The sequence below is a fragment of the Sebastes umbrosus genome, chromosome 13 (genome assembly GCF_015220745.1).
Source record: "Sebastes umbrosus isolate fSebUmb1 chromosome 13, fSebUmb1.pri, whole genome shotgun sequence".
Taxonomy (NCBI): domain Eukaryota; kingdom Metazoa; phylum Chordata; class Actinopteri; order Perciformes; family Sebastidae; genus Sebastes; species Sebastes umbrosus.
This window is the reverse complement of record NC_051281.1, coordinates 24996521-25015282: the sequence shown is the minus strand read 5'-3', so window position 1 is coordinate 25015282 and position 18762 is coordinate 24996521. Positions and strand designations below refer to the sequence as shown.

The 18762-nt window shown below is 39.4% G+C and overlaps 2 protein-coding genes, 1 long non-coding RNA gene and 1 other non-coding gene across 5 annotated transcripts in view; 2 read left to right on the top strand and 2 right to left on the bottom strand.

Annotated features, from left to right (window-relative positions):
* The window catches only part of hecw2a (HECT, C2 and WW domain containing E3 ubiquitin protein ligase 2a), a 48695-nt gene extending 37667 nt beyond the window's left edge, over window positions 1-11028 (bottom strand). The window contains exons 1-2 of one of the 2 annotated variants that reach the window (XM_037790943.1): window positions 10921-11028; window positions 8398-8954 (exon numbers count right to left, since the gene is read on the bottom strand). The gene's annotated coding sequence lies outside the window, so the exon portion shown is untranslated. The remainder of the gene's footprint in view (window positions 1-8397; window positions 8955-10920) is intronic. The other variant, XM_037790944.1, reaches the window with a different exon arrangement.
* A 983-nt stretch (window positions 11029-12011) lies between these two features.
* Window positions 12012-12094, top strand: trnal-cag. Its single transcript has one exon. It is a non-coding gene; the product is annotated as a tRNA-Leu (tRNA).
* A 2792-nt stretch (window positions 12095-14886) lies between these two features.
* The window catches only part of LOC119500916, a 21059-nt gene continuing 17183 nt past the window's right edge, over window positions 14887-18762 (top strand). The window contains exon 1 of the long non-coding RNA XR_005209726.1: window positions 14887-14898. This is a non-coding gene — a long non-coding RNA (uncharacterized LOC119500916). The remainder of the gene's footprint in view (window positions 14899-18762) is intronic.
* pgap1 (post-GPI attachment to proteins inositol deacylase 1) overlaps window positions 15444-18762 on the bottom strand; it is an 18743-nt gene continuing 15424 nt past the window's right edge. Inside the window, exon 26 of the mRNA XM_037790945.1 lies at window positions 15444-18726. Within this exon, the coding sequence (XP_037646873.1) occupies window positions 18588-18726 (139 nt within the window). The 3' untranslated portion in view covers window positions 15444-18587. The remainder of the gene's footprint in view (window positions 18727-18762) is intronic.

Here is an 18762-nt window from a genome sequence, read left to right as displayed (position 1 = left end):
GCATAGAGGATTTCTAGGTATTTGGGAATTACAACAATGTCATTCTTTGTGACAGCTGAATGCAGAGGCTGAGGAAGTCTGTGTTGTTTAGTGTCCCATGTGACAGTCATGACTGACAGGCACCATCGTAGCAATACGGCTGCACACCTCCCCTCACACACCTCATGCCAAGAGGAAGAAGATGTGCTGAATCCTCACAATCACAGGCACCTCTGATCTACGCTGCACACACACACACACACACACACACACACACACACACAGCAGCCGCATGTTTGCGTCTCAATGTGTCCTTTACTTCTGAAACGATTACTTAATTAATCTAGAGTTGATCAACAGACAACTGAATAATAGAACGAGACAATTCATTATTTTGATTAATCATTTAAAGGAAAAAAACACATCAGTGAGCCACAGTGTTGCCCTGGGTGACACGTTCCTTCATTACCATGAACACACACACACACAAACACACTGTAGAGTCAATCCCATGCACACCATCCTGCTGCCCCAAATACTCACTGGAACACCAGTTGTGTAATAATCTGTGGCTGTAAATAGTCCCCAACAAATGCACTGTTTCCACCTGTTTGAGTAAAGTTTGCTATAAACTACAGTGTCCAGCTGTTTTAGGGAAATACTGAGCCTTAAGTATACAGTATATTCATGATCAATGTTTAAAGATTTACATCTTCAGTATGAAAGTACTTTTCATGAAGCAAAAATGCAAACTAGGGCTGTCAAAGTTAACTCGTATTCGTTTTAACGCCACAAATTTCTTTAACTCATTAACGCAATTGATCTTCTGGAGGTTGTTGCGGGCTCAGTTTTAAAGCTAGAGTGAAGATACTGGCATCATATGAATCTAGAAAACCTAAGGAATCCATGTCATACTAGCTACTAACTGTCATGGCCATTTTCAAAGTGGTCCCTTGACCTCTGACCTCGAGATATGTGAATGAAAATAGGTTCTATGGATACCCACAAGTCTCCCCTTTACAGACATGCTATCTTTATGATAATCACATGCAGTTTGGGGCAAGTCATAGTCAAGTCAGCACACTGACACACTGACAGCTGTTGTTGCCTGTTGGGCTGCAGTTTGCCATGTTATGATTTGAGCATATGTTTATGCAAAATGTAGTACCTGTGAGGGTTTCTGGACTATATTTGTCATTGTTTTGTGTAGTTAATTGATTTCCAATAATAAATATATACATACAGTACATTTGCATAAAGCAGCATATTTGCCCACTCCCATGTTGTTAAGATCATTAAATACTTGACAAATCTCCCTTTAAGGTTAATTTGCTTTTATTTAATTAAATATTTTAATCCATTGACAGCCCTAATGCCTTTACTGGTTTTAGCTCTTGACAACAAAATAGTTTCCAACTTGTCAGTGTTTTATAATGTTTGGTATGAATATCTTTGTGTTTTGGGCTGTCAGTTTCACAAAACAGGCTATTTGTATACATGTTGCCATAAATAACCTTCGGCACTAGGGAATTGTGATGGGTATATTTCAGGAATTTCATGGTAACAATGAAGAAAATAATCATTAAAACAATTGCATTACTATTGTTATTATTATTATGTGTGTGTGTGTCGGGGGGATGTCTGAATGTGTGTAAGCACTAGTGTGTGTATTATCATATATTACATAATCCGTGTAGTTGTATGTGGGTGTGTGTATGCATTGTATATGTGTATATGTTATGGTATTTATTTAGAGGAATTACCTTGGTCATGACGTGTCAATCCCATGGTGTATCTAGATCTGTGGCCAGGGGCCAGATCCCCAGATACTGTATGTATTTAGTATCTACTGTATATGTTAACTTAAAAGTTGTTACATCTTGTATATATTATTTGTCTCAACAAAAAAAAGAGAAAATAGTCAAGAGATTAATGAATAATTAATAATCATTAGTTGTATTTTTGCCAACTGGATATGTGTTGTGAGCTGTAGGTGCTGTGAGGTCAGTAAAGGGATTCCTCCTCCTCACACTCGCTTTCTCAATGTTCCTCTTCGGCTGTGTGTGTGTGTGTGTGTGTGTGTGTGTGTGTGTGTGTGTGTGTGTGTGTTTGTGTGTGTGTGTGTTTTGGTGTCAGCAGGAGGAGGGACCCCTCTGTGCCCCTGTGGAGGTGACTGCTGCACTTTACAGCCTGACAGAACGGGCACCTTGGGGAGCTGGCGCGCACACACACACACACAAGGTGAGGTCTTATTGTGCCTCACTGACACATAATGTTAAGAACCAAACACAAAACCAGCACAAAGAAGCATCACACACTAAAACAAATGCACCGTCCCTCGACAAAACCATACACTCTTTTCTGCGCTTATACAAACAGTTTTTCTGACTCAGAGGATGAAAATACACTCTCTTCACAAACTGCCTCCTCGCAGGGCTCCAACGTGATCCTAAAGGTGGGTGAAGACTGAGCGGTCCACCTGACTACAACTCACTGCAGCGAGGCCTCGCTGGAGGATGCAGCTTTGTGAGTCATTCTGAGAGAACACAGGCTACAAGTTTGGTGCCAGAGTGTTACCACTTCCCAGAAAAAGTGCTGCCATGTCCCGCTCAGGGTATTTCTCTAAACACATCGCCCTGGGAGCACATGTCTGGGATGAGTCACTCCTCAGGAGGTATCCCTCCATGACAGGCTTCGGCGAGTTGAAAATGGCATTTACGCCAGAGGACTGATTGATATCGCCCTCTCCAAGTTTAGAACCCTGACCTTTCTATAAATGGGAAAGTGGGTTGTGTATGGATTTATGAAAGGCATAAAAACTATATACAGACATACACAAAATTATACAAATGGATCTGCTAGAGGCCTTTGAGCAGGTTGTGCAGCAAGTGCACATTGTACAGACCCACATATCTATACTTTAAATTCAAGTGGAGACTCCAAAGTTTCCAAAATACCTAATATCACAGGCTGAATTATGGGGAAATGTATATCAAATGATGCACAAAATATGTACAATATTCCTATTTGGAGTGAAATGGTTACAGTGCACATAACCACAACGTTGCTGGTTCGATTCCAGCCGGGGACCTTTGTTGTATGTCATACCCCTCTTTACCCCCCCCCCATTTCCAGCATGCCTCTACTGTTCAACTGTCAAAAAAGAATATTTCCACTTGATGGAAGCCATAGAAAACATAAGCTGAGCAACAACAGGCAGACACACAAGTTTCAATACTATGGAATAAATGTTTTTAACAACCTTAAAACTACTACGAGGTGCTCTCCAGCCCCCGCCGGAGCTCAGACTGGTCGAAGGTGGCAGCAAAGTCGTAAAAAAACTGAAAATGCGGATGTCCCTATCTAGAGCCAGTGTTTGGTTGGTCCATTCTGGGCTACTGTAGAAACATAGCGGCTGGCTCTGTGATGAGAACCCGCTCCGTATGTAGATATATATGGCTCATTCTAAGGTAACGAAAACACAACGATTCGTATTTTCATTATTCACTGAAGAAAACATACTTATTAATATTATATTCCATTTCTGCCAATAGATCCCCCTAAATGTTACACACTGGTCCTTTAAGAATAACTATATAGGAATAGCTGATATTCTCGATGATGGTCGTTTGCTTATGTAAGTCACATAGAGGCATTAGTATTAAATTGAGATTGTTTCATAGCCAGTTAAAAGTTCCTCACAGTAACTTTAAGGGGAAATAAAAGGGGGAAACTGGATGATAAAGGGTTAATGATGGATTAATAATGACCTACAGAGGAGCGCCTGCAGAGGAGTGCAGCATTCCAATCTGCCTCTATTCTGTCAAATAAAGGTGAAAATGCAAAAAAAAGAAAGCAATTAAATCATGAAGCAGACAGTGACATCACTGCAGGATGACACAACCTCTATGTCCCTCTTCCATTATAACTCCTGACTCATTGGCTAATTGAATTTGTAACAAATGCTTTACAGCCTGTGCAGTCAGTGCAGCATGGTCACCTGACTCAATAAGGACACGTTTTTGATTTGATAATCAATCGTTTTCTTACCACATCACTACACTAAACCATTACATTCCACAAAGTACAAGCAGTGCCACAACTCTCTCTAAAAACAGACTGGATGCTGGTGAATTAAGGGTGCATAAAGGGCTGGGTATCATTTGAAATGTTTTGATACTATAGTTTCAGTATCAACAGCAAAATAAAACCCTCTGTTCGCCGTACCTTTGAGAAATATATACGTTTTTTTTCTACAAAAGCCTTTTTTCATTGCAAAAATAAGCCAAAACAACAGTTATGTGTTGTCTAAACTCCAGGGGTTAAGAAAATATAGAAAAAAATCTAATATCGCAATATTATGTTTTGTGATACTGTATTGATTCTCAAAATCATTTTTCATTTATATGAAAAGATGAACTCAGTCAACATTTTATTTAATTTGCAAAGAGATGCACGCTCTCAAAGTAGTGCTATGATGTTGGATGTTACAGTCATGGATGTATACAGAGAATTGGATACAGCGTTGGAGGCGGGCTCCCATTCATTCCTATGAGAGTTGCTCAGTAGCGCATGAAGCCAAAATGGCTCGACTGCCGACTGGAAAAGTAACCGGATCATCCGGTGATCTTCCGCATCCATTGGGCACATAGAGCAGGCGCAGTAGCGTGCTACTAGTGCATTTTACAACTTTTAGGACCTAATGATTTAAATAAGGGCTATTCAAGTGTTCGTACTGGGAAGCTAATTTACCTAAAAAAAACAATTATCCGCTGATTTACAGACGTCTCTTTCCCAATGTAAGTCTATGGGAAAAAGTATATTTGGGAGCAATGGCATCACATGACAGACACGGAAGTTGTAGTACCACCGTTTGGCCACTATACGAAAATTTGCTCCAAAGCCTACAGTGACTGCAAATGCAGATCCCACTGTTGTGGTTGCATAAAAATGTAAACTTTTTTACTCAGATCTTACGCATATGGTGGTGTGTTCCTTATACTGTGACAGTTCTCCTAAAATAAGATTTAAATAATCTCAATAAATCGACTTGCTTACAGTATGGCAATATATTGCAATATATTGACTGTACCCCTGTATCATGATATGTATCATGATTCTTGCCAATACACAGTCCTACTAAACACAAGCAGCCAGGCAGGAACTTCATCAACCTAAATAAAATGCAGGGTAAAAATGGCAACATCTTGGTAATTCTGGAACATTCTGATCGAAGAATAAGTAAACCAGATTACAAATCTGATACTGAATGCCAGCTTTTGATACGTGACACTTTTCAATTGCTGCTACAGACCACTACCCAGCCCATTTTGGATGTATGCAATCTAATTTTACCCTAATAGAATATAAGAATAGATTTAGTTTGAGTATCATTGTATCAATGTATATGTAGTAGGATCCCTGATTGAACTAAGCAAATACTTGAATATGTCAAATTGACTTAGGTGATGTTGGACTGCAGTTGCAGGACAGATCAAAACATATGATACAGTGATCAACACAAACCTATAATAACAGGCCTTTTCCCCAGAAGACATTTTGACATGTCAGTGGGGAAATCACAGGTGTAAATAAAATAAATGAAGGCCGAATTCCATTTAGCTGTTTCAGCTTCAGGGTCCTGGTATTGGCTGAAGAATTCATTTATATATCAGCCTATCCTGTTGCTAAACCAAAATCAGTGTGCTGCTAAATGAGATCTGAATCCAGGAGATAGAATGTGATATGTTTAATTTTCATAACAATGAGTGTGTTTTGTACATCTAGGAAAGTGTCATATGTGTAACTGCAATTTAACCTGTATGTAAATTTACTGAACGGAACTGCCGTTCAATAAATTCAGGATGCAAAATTAATTTCAGTGTAAACTGACACTAAGTTGCATTGTATCATACTGTATCATATCGTACTGTATTGTACCGTATCGTACTGTATCGTATCATACTTTATTGTATTATATCCTACCTTATCGTATCGTATCGTATCGTACCGTATTGTACCGTATCGTAACATATTGTACCGTACCGTATTGTACCGTATCGTATTGTACCGTATCGTATTGTACCGTATCGTATTGTACCTTATCATATCGTACCTTTTGGTATCGTAACTTATGGTATCGTACCGTATTTTACCGTATCGTATTGTACTGTCATATCGTGTCGTATCGTACCGTATCGTATTGTACCATCGTATCGTACCTTATCGTATCGTATCCTATCACACAGTATTGTGTCGTATCCTATCGTACCGTATTGTGTCGTATCCTATCGTACCTTATCATACCTTATCGTACCATATTGTACCGTATTGTACCATATTGTATCGTATTGTGCTGTATCCTATCGTATCCCATCATACCTTATCATACCTTATCGTATCGAATCGTACCATACCGTACTGTACCGTACCGTACCGTACCGTACGTTGCTCACCGTCACTGTGTGAGACACTTGAATATAACAGAGCCATTGTTAAAGTTATTAGTAACATCTGTGCTTCTCCTGCTACGACAAGTCAGAATGTTTGCTGTGAAGAACAACTACCGTATTTAAAGACCCTGTACACCCACGCAGGTGTTTTTTAATACCTCTGGCTAATAAGACCTCTAGTCAGGTAAAAAGTTGGTTGGATCTATGCTGGACTATGTATGACGTCTAATATGTAAGAATGATAATAAAGCAAGTCGTCCTGCTCTCACAGGTGTAACAAAACTAGCAAAGGAGTCGAGGAGATGTCAATCAAGAGCTGTATTTGTACACACCCATACATACTCGTGAAGAGGTCCGATCGGGTAGAATAAGTGAAAACACCCGTGTGGGAGGACACGTCTGTCTGGGCTTCAACAGATAGTAACATCTTTAAAAAGGACAGCCCCATTTCATTTCCCTCAGCAGTTGAACACATCAAACATCTCTTCTTCTAAAGTCTACCTCGGGTCAACTAAAGGACAGCTGGTCTTCATGTTAGGAGAGCTTATGATGGATTCTCATATTGACCCTTCACACTGTTTTAATCTGCCACTTTGATCACTTTAGTACTGTATGGGTACTACTGAGGTATGATGTGATGGTGACACAGGGCAAAGGATAGTCCCTGTTCTCATAGAAGGTGTGAACCTGATTTGAAAGTAGATTTGTAGGCTACTTGTGTGCAATGGAAGGTCTGTTCAGGTGCACTGTCAGCTCTTTTTTCTGAATGTTTAGAGTGTAGACTATGTATATTTTATACAGTATATTAAATGGTGGGGTCAAAGAGGATTTCTGCATCTTCTTACCCACTTCCTGTAATTTAGGGGTGTAGCAAGTATTTACGGACCTCCTGTGCATTTTGGATTCCCTAACTTTTCTTTCACCCTCTACTCCGTCACGATGTCTACCCATCCACAACTCAGAAACCTCACATATTTACTCAGGAGTTATCAGACACATCTGCAAACTGACAGTATAGGTTCTGCGCACAATCCGGACAGTCGTCAGAGCCAAACATTCACAGGTTGTCCCCCCTCGTCAAATTCTGTCAAGTGAGGCAATCTGCCTTTTTTTGTGATGATCTGCAGGGAAAAGAAATCTCACAAAACTCTATTTCTGCTTGTCCCAGTTCGTCTCAGATTACAAGATTTGCTTAATGTATCATATTTTTGAGAAAGCGGTGCAGTTTTTTGCAGATTTCAGCCAAACCCTATAAGGTTTTATATAAAAGCAGATCACAGTTGGGAAAAAAAAAAAATGTATAAGCAAATTTCTGCACTGCAAGATCTGAAAGACACTGCAGGGCCAATATGAACGATTATAAGCAATCTCAATTATGACCATAACATTATTTCATTAAAGCAATACAAAATGCCAGTGGGGCTTACATGCTAATAACCCTTCATATGAATGTAAACACACTATGGGCATCTCAAACATCTCAGAGTTAAAGAGACGTGAAGGTAACCCCCCAGCTTACAGCAACAAAAACCACGTCAGCAAAAAAAAAAAAAATCACGTTACATAACAGTTTGTCTCCAAAAAACTTTAATCATTTGAAATGACTGTGAGGCCGCTGCGCTGCGCACATGACCGAGCAGCAGCAGAGGGCCATATAGGGACCTGCACTGGCAGGAATGTGCAGGTGTCATCGCTCGCTATTGGATTACTGTGGGAATTCCCTACGTCATTTTCCCTTTTTTTTTAATGCATCTCTTCCAACAAGACGCATGCATGAAAACCCCAAAAATCAATTTTCCCCCATCGGTGCCAAAACCACCACAACAACAACAACAACAACAACAACCACTGCTATATACGCATAAAAAGACGACGCTGCGGTTGTTTAATGACACATTCATCATCATCATCACCACCATCATCATCATCACTGCTGGAAGCCATGAAACACCTACACAGAGCTTACCTTTTGGCGCAGAGGATGCGGAGCTGGAGGAGGAGGAGAGCGGTGTGCAGGATGGATGGATGGATGGATGGATGGATGATGACAGTGCTGCCACCGCCAACACCTGGCTCCGGTGGTTTCACGGTTTAGGTCGTTATCCCTGCAGTCCAGATGAGGCTGGTCGGGCGGGGTGCCGCGTTAGGAGCCCCCCCCCTCCACCCTCCCTCTCAGATCCAGAGCCAGGGCAGCTTTTGGTCACGTATCGGAGACGGTATATCCCTCTGAAAAAGCTGCGGCGCTGCGGAGAGACACCTCAGGCCCTCCTCCAGAGGTGTGCGCATCAACTCCAGCAGAAACCTCCCTGCACTCTGACAGGATCCTCTGCTGCTGCTGCTGCTGCTGCTGCTGTGGATGATGTGGGCTTCTTCAGGCGTGCAGCAGCTCAAACAGGCATCGCATCCTTCTTCTCCCTCTCTGCATCGCAATGCGCTGCAGCAGTCACAGTGCCGACGTCTTCCCACCAGATGCACGCAATCTGAGTGTGTGTGCAGAGAGCATGTACGGTTTCGCTGTCAGTCCTTAAAAAGAAAGAGAGAGTAGAAATGAAGAAGAACGCAGCCTAGACTGGAGGATGGCGTAATGATGTTTGGTTATTTGCAGTAGTGGAGTGAGAGAGTGGCTCTCCTCTGCTGAGAGAGAGAGAGAGAGAGGCGCGGAGGGATTTATTCAGAGGGACTGTCGTGTCTCTGAGATGTAGTTTTTTTTGTGTGCCGTTGATAACATAGATATACACACACACACACACACACTCTCACACACACTGCATATTAATGTGGGAATATGCCAGAGTGGGAGGTGACTCTGGAGACATGCCCCTGAGAGAGAGAGACAGAGAGAGAGTGAATGTAGTCAACCTGTAGAACAATTTCATTGCACAGATACATCCAATGTTGTGCATTTACTCAACTACTAGAGTGCACTTTACTGCAATCTTAGAGGTAGGCCTATTTTAACCTCCTACTATTCCATGCTCTTTTTTTTTTTATAGGGGTAGGGCTGGGGGACAGGTGATGTTCAGTGGGAGATAAAAGGTCAACAGTAGATGTCACATTGAAGTGGTGTACATCATGTGAAAGCTGGGAACCGCAAGATTAATTTGAGATGCAGCTCAGCCCTGTGTGTTAAGTTGTTCCAGTTATTATTAAGAAATAGAAATGAATAATTAAAAAATACTTAATCAAAATAAATTGTGATAATGTACAAGGGCTTAGAACATGATGTTATACTTTTGTGATGGCCATTCTCATCCTCTATTATGTCTCATAAGTTGTTGTAGCAATTTTTGGGTTGATACCATTTGTTACACAGATTTGGTGCTAAATTAAACAATTTTTTTTTTAAAACCCGAGAATTGATAAAGAAAAACTATCAATAATCCCTCCAAAATACCACATTAAGACACAAAGACCTTGAGAAACACCATAGAAAAAGCCATGCTTTGATTTGGTTTCAAAAACTTTTGACGTTTGGAGATTTCTGCAAGAATTGCATTTTGTGGCGATTGGATGGCGAGCACTTCTGTTGTGTAAACTGCTCAGAACCCCTCTTATTGTCAATCTACCTTGGAAAACCATCCATCCTCTGAATGCCCTAAGTCTCTAGTTTGTGGTTTTTAAGTTTCATAAGGCTGTGATCATCCTAGAGGTCACCACAGGTCATTTTATACAGTGAGGTCACGTTTCCAAAAATGGTCTTTGGGGACTAACATCATCACACATGAATACAATTTGGCTCATTGGATTCACAAGAGTCTCAGCTTTACGGTGATACCCAATTTATGTAATTCCAAGACTGTTTAGGGACCCCAGTATGCAGAAATATTCAAATACACCATTTATACTGCATTCAAAAAACTTCATGTGATTATCATAAAGTGGGCATGTCTGTAAAGGGGACACTCGTGGGTACCCATAGAACCCATTTTCATTCACATGTCTTGAGGTCAGAGGTCAAGGGACAAGATCGCCATGCTAGTTTTTCCTCAACAAAATTTAGCAGAACTTCGTAGAGTTATTTAACGTTCTTCCCGACAAACCAGCATGACATGGTTGGTACCAATGGATTCCTTATGTTTCTAGTTTCACATGATATCAGTATATTCCCTCTACCTTAAACTGAGCTTACTACAACCTCTGAAACAGAATTGTAAAAACTGGTACTACCAGGCTTCTAGACTACATATCAGGGGTAAACTGTGTATTCTGTAGCCTATTACATTAATTTGAGAGCTTTGCAGATTAACATTGTATACACAAAACAGATCAATATGACGCATTTGAGATTTAACTACTCAACAGCACACAAAGTAGTTTAAAAAGCTCCATCTCGACCAATGACAACATTCAAACGTTGCTTCTGCATTGATGCATCAATTATAATTATACAATAATGTAATATACATATTAAGATATATGCATATCACTCCTGTATAATGACTAGGCTACTGATAACACTTTATTTTGTAAAATTTGGAATGCAACTTACACCTGAGTATTTTCACGTTGAGGTATATTGCTTCTTTTACTTCCCAGGATGTGAATAGGCCTACACAGACCTACCTCTTCCACCACCGGACATGGGCAGGTGTATGAAGCCTGTAGACAACACCGTTTTCAATTAAGGCCTGGTGCAGCTTCACACTGTCTTCTGTCGCAGACTGAGGTCAGGTGTTGGCTGGGACCCGGTGCCCCCTGGTGGCCGCTCAGCAGAGGTGCAGCAGGACTCCAGAGTTCACTCCTGCAATAAACCAAGCAAACAGGAGATAAAGTAGAAATGGTGGTGAAGATGAACAGCAGCTAGTTCTATTTCTATGGCCTCAAATACGACTACAACCCATCTAAACTAGCATTTAGCGACTTCTTACAGCTGCAGTGAGCATTGTTTTACCACCAGGGGGCAGAGAGACAGCAGAGCAAACTAATATCAATGAGCTAACTGGCTTATCAAACTGGTAACCACGTGTTAGCTGGCTAATGACTGCCTGACATTATTTAGCTACAAATATGATTCCTTTGGAGGTTTTATGTCCGGTCACCTGTTGAATATTTGTCTTCCAATATGCACTTACCCTTTAGACCTGGTTTGGTGGGAGAAAAAGCCTCTCTTATGTACTAAATGTTGGACTTTCTTCTACCAGTTCTTGGTCAGTTTTAGCTCGCACAGGTCCAGGTACAGGTACAGGCCCAGGTACAGTCAGTTAGCTGGAGCTGGTGTCCTGGAAGCAGCTGCCTACAGTTGTTCAGTGATATCAGGAGCAGCAGCAGTATTAGTAGCAATCCCTTTCAATCATTTGATGCCATGTTAATATTTAATGCACCTTGAAAGTCATAATGAAATAAAACATATACCTCATGAATATATTCATACATACAAAACAAACTGCTTTTAGTGAGTAAACCTAATTAAATTCCCACTGGTTTGAAAACTGCATGACTTCAAATCCCATCACACAATGTTCTGGTTGTTCATTCAATAAAGTAGTTTGAACAAATTATATTACAAGTGTTTGCCAATCCCATAATCCATTGTTATCTCATTTTGAGAATGAAATTATTATTAGAGTGTGTCTTCTAACAGTCAGGATGGCCGAGCGGTCTAAGGCGCTGCGTTCAGGTCGCAGTCTCCTCTGGAGGCGTGGGTTCGAATCCCACTTCTGACAATAAGAATTTATTGCATTTCGTTGTCTCAATGCATGCACACTGTGTAATGACAGTTAAGTTGAATCCAATCCTCAATTATGTGACTATGTTTCTACCAACTGTGTCTAGCATTGATTAGCATTACCCTCACTCTCTTGTTGCACCTGTTAGAGCGGGACAACATACACCTATATTATTCTTATTGCTACATGTAGTTTGATGACCTTACATAATTTCCAGTGTAGCTCCAGCTACCTTCAACCTGTGCAGAGGTGTAATCAACCAGAATAAATTAAAACATCTGTGTGGGTGTGCCAGGCATTTAAAGCATATTCCTGTCATACTTATCTCCATAACTTTTCTATATTAATAAAAAAACAACAATTATTTTTCTTAGTTTTATTGCAACAACAATAGTGCCAAAAATTGCACAGTTTGCCCATTTACAATGACATCAGATAAAAATGTGAGAAATATAAAAAACATCAAAGCAATCAATTTTGACACAATAATGCTTAAACCTGAGGAGAAAAATACTCTTCCACACCAGAGCCTCACCAGAAAATATAAATAAAAAGAAAGATATGGTACATTTTCACCTCTTTCACCTGACTGCCTGTTACAGTATATTAGCAAATGTCAGAGGACCAACTAGTTCTGCACAACAAGGACCAGCCAGCAGGAGGTTACAGGTTTTAAAGTCACTCTAGGCAGAAGCAGAATAAAAGGAAACTGATAGGGTTACCAGACTTTAAAGCACTTATAAACAGTAGTAACATTTAATATGAGTTTTACTTCCATATTAACGGTGGAAAAAGGTCATATTTAAAGACATTTTTCATTACCTGGTAAGGAAAACGATAGTGAATACAAACAACCAGAAGATTTTACACAGCCATCTCTCAATGAAAATGATTAACACTACTAACACTCAGGTTGTGATAAGTAACTTGTCATTATAAGTCATGTGGTACTGTAGTGTTGTACTATAGTTTACCTTGGAAACATCAGATTATATGCTCATTCAACATCAGAGTAACCTTCCTAAATGCACAAAAATTGTATCCGTTAAAATAAATGATTCTAAAAGGGAATTTGGTTTGACTGAGCAACTCGTTTTCAGTAAGTTGAACTGAACTATTCTTTGTTTTCAGCTTACTGTAAGTTTAGGCAGCTGCGCAGCATTTGCCAAGTGGATGTTTACAGAGATCAATCAAAGTGAGTGGAGCAGATGATAGACTTTTCTTAGTATGCTTTGATTCAAATGCTAAAAAAAAAGCTTTGGAAACAAGAAAAGTAAGCTCACACAAAGAAGGGAGAAATCTCTGTCTGCCTGACATCATGTCTGTAGGATATTTGATGTTTTTTGATCATACTATATGTTGCATAAGTGAATGTAAATTTGATTGACGAGATGAGGAAATAACAAGATACCAAAAACTGGTCTGAGGTATCACCTACTGCACTATCAAGACAGAACAGTTAATGGACAATAAACTACATTTTACTCCATTTCCACAAATCAACTTAATCTTTTTGTACACCCAGACACATTTTTCATAGAGAGAATAACTGACAATAATGTAATAAAGTGGAGAAATAATGTATTCACTTCCTGTAAAAGAACGCTTTGTCTGAATCCAAACTCTGTGACACAAATAAATAGATGATATATGAACACGGTTTTTCCACAGCTGCACTACAACAAGAGAGCAACAGGACCGTCGTTTGTTTTACTCATTTTTAAAATGGCAGTATTGGAGTGTTTATGAAATGTAGAATTTGATTCCTTGTATTATTTTAGTCTATCTTTAAAGTTTTAACCTAATTCTGGTTGTATTCAAGGAGCTGATTTTTCTGTCCTACTCTAAAATGCGAGATATTCCATTTTGGACAAGAAACTAAACACACAAAATCATACCTCATTTTAAATGCCTAATATTCCAAAAACATTTTGTCTGAGGAAATGTTGCATTTTTTTATTTCCAAATGATGATCTTCAAAATTTTAAAGAAACCCATCGTGTAAATCTGGAACTACGACATGATCACAGTGAACACCGATATAAGTCACATTTATATTTATATAAAACACAAGCTCTCATCTCTACTAATTTGTTCCACAAAGTAGTGTATGCCACCGATTTCACAACGAGGCAGACGATGTGTATCTCAAAGCACTAAAACTGCACCAAAACAGACAAAGTGCACAGAAAAAGCTGACCAAACTTACACCACTGGTATTTTGTATAAATTCAAACACGTGTAAAGACATTCGGTGCAGGTACATTCACATTGGAAAACAACAGCTGTGTCTTTGCAGATCATGCTGATGTATGATTGTATGCTTGCTTGAGGGGGCAAGAGTGACTGGTCCCTAATTAACTTATCTTTAGTGTTATTATCATACCAGCGTGTTGAAGAAATGCTTTAGTGACATTCACACAGAAGAACCAGTGAAGTACACTTTACATTCACTGTAGGCCTTTATCATTCAACCAAGACACTGCTGCTGCTGCTGAGGACTGATGCACTGCTGCATACACGAGAAAAGCAGAAAAGGCACAGCAGCTGCTTCGCTGACATGAGGGGGTGTGAGCAACAGCAGGAGGATGTAAGACAATTTCAACACAGAGAGGCATCGAGTACAAAAACATGTGAAATCAAACTCTGGTCCAGCTGTGGTAGATCAATCTTATCATGTGTGACCCACATACTATAAATCACTAGTTTTGTTTCATATATTTCTTTTAAAGTATTGATCACGTTGATTCGTAAAACGTTATGAAACTCTAACGGCTAAGGGTTTCAGAGTGAGTGCAACAGTTTAAACCGACTTAAAAGAAGTCACTGGCAGTCAAAAAGCAACAAAATGTTAGGCCTACATGCCGGAACAACACACACACACCATCACACGGGACACAGTTCATCACAACAATCATATTGGTGGTGTGAAATAACAGCAAACCAAAAGCTTTCAAGATATCAAATATTACATCCTCTTCTTATAACACCTGATATTCTAGATTTCTCTTTCTGTCAACATCAGAAGACCAAAACCAACAATGAATTGAGTCAACTAACTAAGTATTGTGTGTGTGTTCAAAGCCTGATATATCTTCTTCCTCTGAGACATAGAGCTCCATTGTTGTCCAAAAATTATTAAAAACACATCAAGGTTCCTTCATTACCATGGACACACACACACTGCAGTTTATTTTGACTCAATCCTACACACCGTCCTGCTGCCATAAATACTCATTAGAGCACTAAATGTTAATATTAATCCGCAGCTGAAAATAGTCCCCAACAAATGCACTATTTTCTCCTTTTTGAGTAACGTTTACCAAAAAACGACAGTGCCCAGCTGTTTTAGGAGATTGCGGAGCCTTTTTAATAAAATGAAACAATATGTTGGTGCGGAGTTTTTTAAAGATTTACGATGCAACGGGCTTGAAGCCGGGTATTGAGACGAAATAACACATTTTTGGCTTTTGTTGACAGTGAGAAAAATATAGAGCAACTCCAGCCTCGTCTTCTAAATTGCTCTTAAAAAGGTTATAATCTGGAACCACAAGAGCTCCAAGTGTTCTTACATATAAAAAATAAAAATAATAAAAAAAGATGTTTGTTGTAACTTTAAGACTTGCAGAAGGACACCAGTAGTTTTGTGATCCGTTTTAGATGAAAAGGTATTAAAACAAAAAAGTAAGAAAAAAAAGGCGGTGTTAACCTTCCTTAGTCCTAAATATCGACCTGTACACCTGCCATCAGGATACTTATTCGTTCCTTAATTAACCGTAACCATAATACCAAATACAAGACACTTCTCTTATTAACCCCGATACCGCAGCAAAGCAAAGACAATTCTAATCATAATATGGAGTTTAAACATTTTCAGTTAAAAGCTTGAAGTTGCTGTTTGAAGCTCCAATCATACTGTACATGTGTATCATCTGAAATACTGAACAGACATCCCATAATCCTCCACTGAACATAAATCCGAGGCTTAGAGAAAGTAAGTAATCTGCTTTTTAAACTTTGCTAGCTTCAACCACGAACAACGTACAGCTTCTGCTGCGTTGTATCAAAATACCAGCGAGCACATTATGATTCTGGTCATTAGGAACCTCTGTGGTTTTACCATGTGACTGTGTGTCCATAACATAAAAAAAACTCTGAATATTTATGATTTGTCCCATCCCTAGATGCTAATGTCTCTGTTTAGCATATTTATCTACCAATCACCTCATTCATTTTTGGTGTAATTGCATTTAACTAGTCACCTGTGCATTACTGCCAATTTGGCACATTAAGGCAGACTGGAGTAGGCTTTTGACACGGAGGTCGCTGGATCAAGCTCTACGGCGATGCTAATGAAGTATTCGCCTCTCTTTGAACTTTCTCCATGCATCATTGTTTTACAACACTGATTCACAGCGGAGGTAACTGGGATTTTATATATTGATCAACAGAAAAATACTATAAATTAAACTTTCTACATATTTATTCAGATTTTGTAAACCTGCATATCATGTGAGAAAAATACATAACACACTCCAAAAACCTGACTGTAACATGGACATGAGGACACTAGTGTGCATGTAAACCCGTTCATAGACTCTGTAACTGCTGCCACTATATATTGACTTAATGGCGATCAATACTTTGGCAATCAAATATTTTGTTTTGTTTTTGTAGTCAATTCAGAATTAATTGTAGATATTGTTTTTACTTTGACATCAAATAGTCTTTTCCTGTTGATCAGCTCCATTACATCCACTGTAATTTAATGTTGTAAACAATAAATCACAAAAAAAAGTCAAAGGGTAAATACTGTATGTATATAATGTACATGCAGTTTGATTAGTTTAAATGGAGATACATTTTTCCTATTTGTAGTTGTCCCTAGTTTTCCCTTATTTCATTCAAGTAGGAAAATAAATCACTATTATTTCTGTCCAGAAGACTATTAGGTGCTTATTTTAGATAATCTCCTAACCTGGTGCTCATTTAACAGTCGCTGTTGCCTAAGTGAGTGAACGAAAGAGTGCGTGACCCGAAGATAGGGCTGTACCAAATGTCTCTTTTTTACATTCAAAGCTTCTGTTGAGGTTTTCAAATGAAGCTTTGAATTTCTGTCGTCATATTTAAAGGCTAAACACCAACAAATATGGATTGAAGTGGAATATTTCGTTGTTATGTTAGGAATTTTGGAAATGATTACATCTATCTTTTTTCAATAAAGTTTGACTTTTGGATTTTACAACGCTCTGGAATTATTAGAAATGTTTAGATCACACACCAAGTCAGAAACAATCTTACACAGCCACCACCGGAATCTAATTCTACAGATAGTATAATACTAATAATATTAGTGTAGCCTGATCTAAGTGCAGCCTAATCTTTGTTTATTTATCTATTTGTCTCCAATTGTGTTTTCTGTCTGCAAATATGTGTTTCTTTTTGTCTTGGCCATTTCGCCCTTGAAAAAAAGAGAATCTCAAATTGTACTCTCCTGGTTAAATAAAGGTTAAATTAAAAAAAATTTAAAAAATGAATAGACATGCAAAAAAAAAAAAAAAAAAGAAGCTGCGCAGCAGTGGAATGTTGATTTAGAATTTGAATGTTGCGTTAAAGCTTCAAACTATTCGGTACAGCCCTACCCGAAGGCGAAGCGCCGCGCAGGAAAAAAAGACTAAACAAGATACAGATGTATGTGCCACCCCAAAATCAATACAGCTCACAACCTGGCCACACCTATAACAGATGTTTGGCTAAACCGCTGTATTTTAGAGAATTTTCTACTTCTGAAAAATGTGAGTCTGATAAGAACCTGCACATGCACTAAAGCCTTTTCCAGTGTGAACCTTCAGTTTGCTGCCATTGTCATTGTTGTGTATCAAAAGGTGAATATGGGAGAATGTAAACATGATTACTTTGGACTTTTCTTATGGAATGAATGTGCGACACCGCCACTGGTTGTGTGGCAGTGCTACGACGAGATAACACACAACTATAGGTCATCGCTAAGCAGTAGGCAGTGAAGGAGTTTACAGCGTAGTGACCGCAGTGAACAATGCCACTGTAGACACTAGAAACAGTAAAAACTAAAAGAAGACATTTTAACAGTAACACCCTGTTGAGAATCTCTAGTATCAGTAGCTTCACTGGTTGTGGAGTAGTTGCTCCTTGAAGGCAGAGCTATAGATATACAGAGTAAGGCAAACTTGGTTTCAGGTCAATCCTTCGGAGCCATATTCACACCAAATGTTCCAGGGCCATTACATCCTCTCATTTCTAAAACTTAGTGTAATTGCCATGGAGCTTTTAGTGCTAACATTGAGCAGACAGTTCCCCAAGCTATGTATGTCTATGGCTCTGCTCCATGGCAGCGAGATAGAGTAGAGTCTTCCTGGAGCAAATCGGTCTCGAGCAGCTTCGGTGTGTCAGGCTGTAATTTAGAGAAAGGCTTGTTATGGTAGAGATGTGGACTGAAACCAGACAGATACCGTCAGAGCAGACAACACGAGGCCAGAGGGACGAGCGCCGCCAACAGGAAGTAGGTGACTCTGTAGAGGTGGAGTGGAGAGAAGGTCACCATGGCGATGGACAAGGGGAGAGGGAGCCAGGACGTCAGAGGCAGGAGTTTACTGAAGGAGATGGAGACAAAGTTGGATACTGCAGGA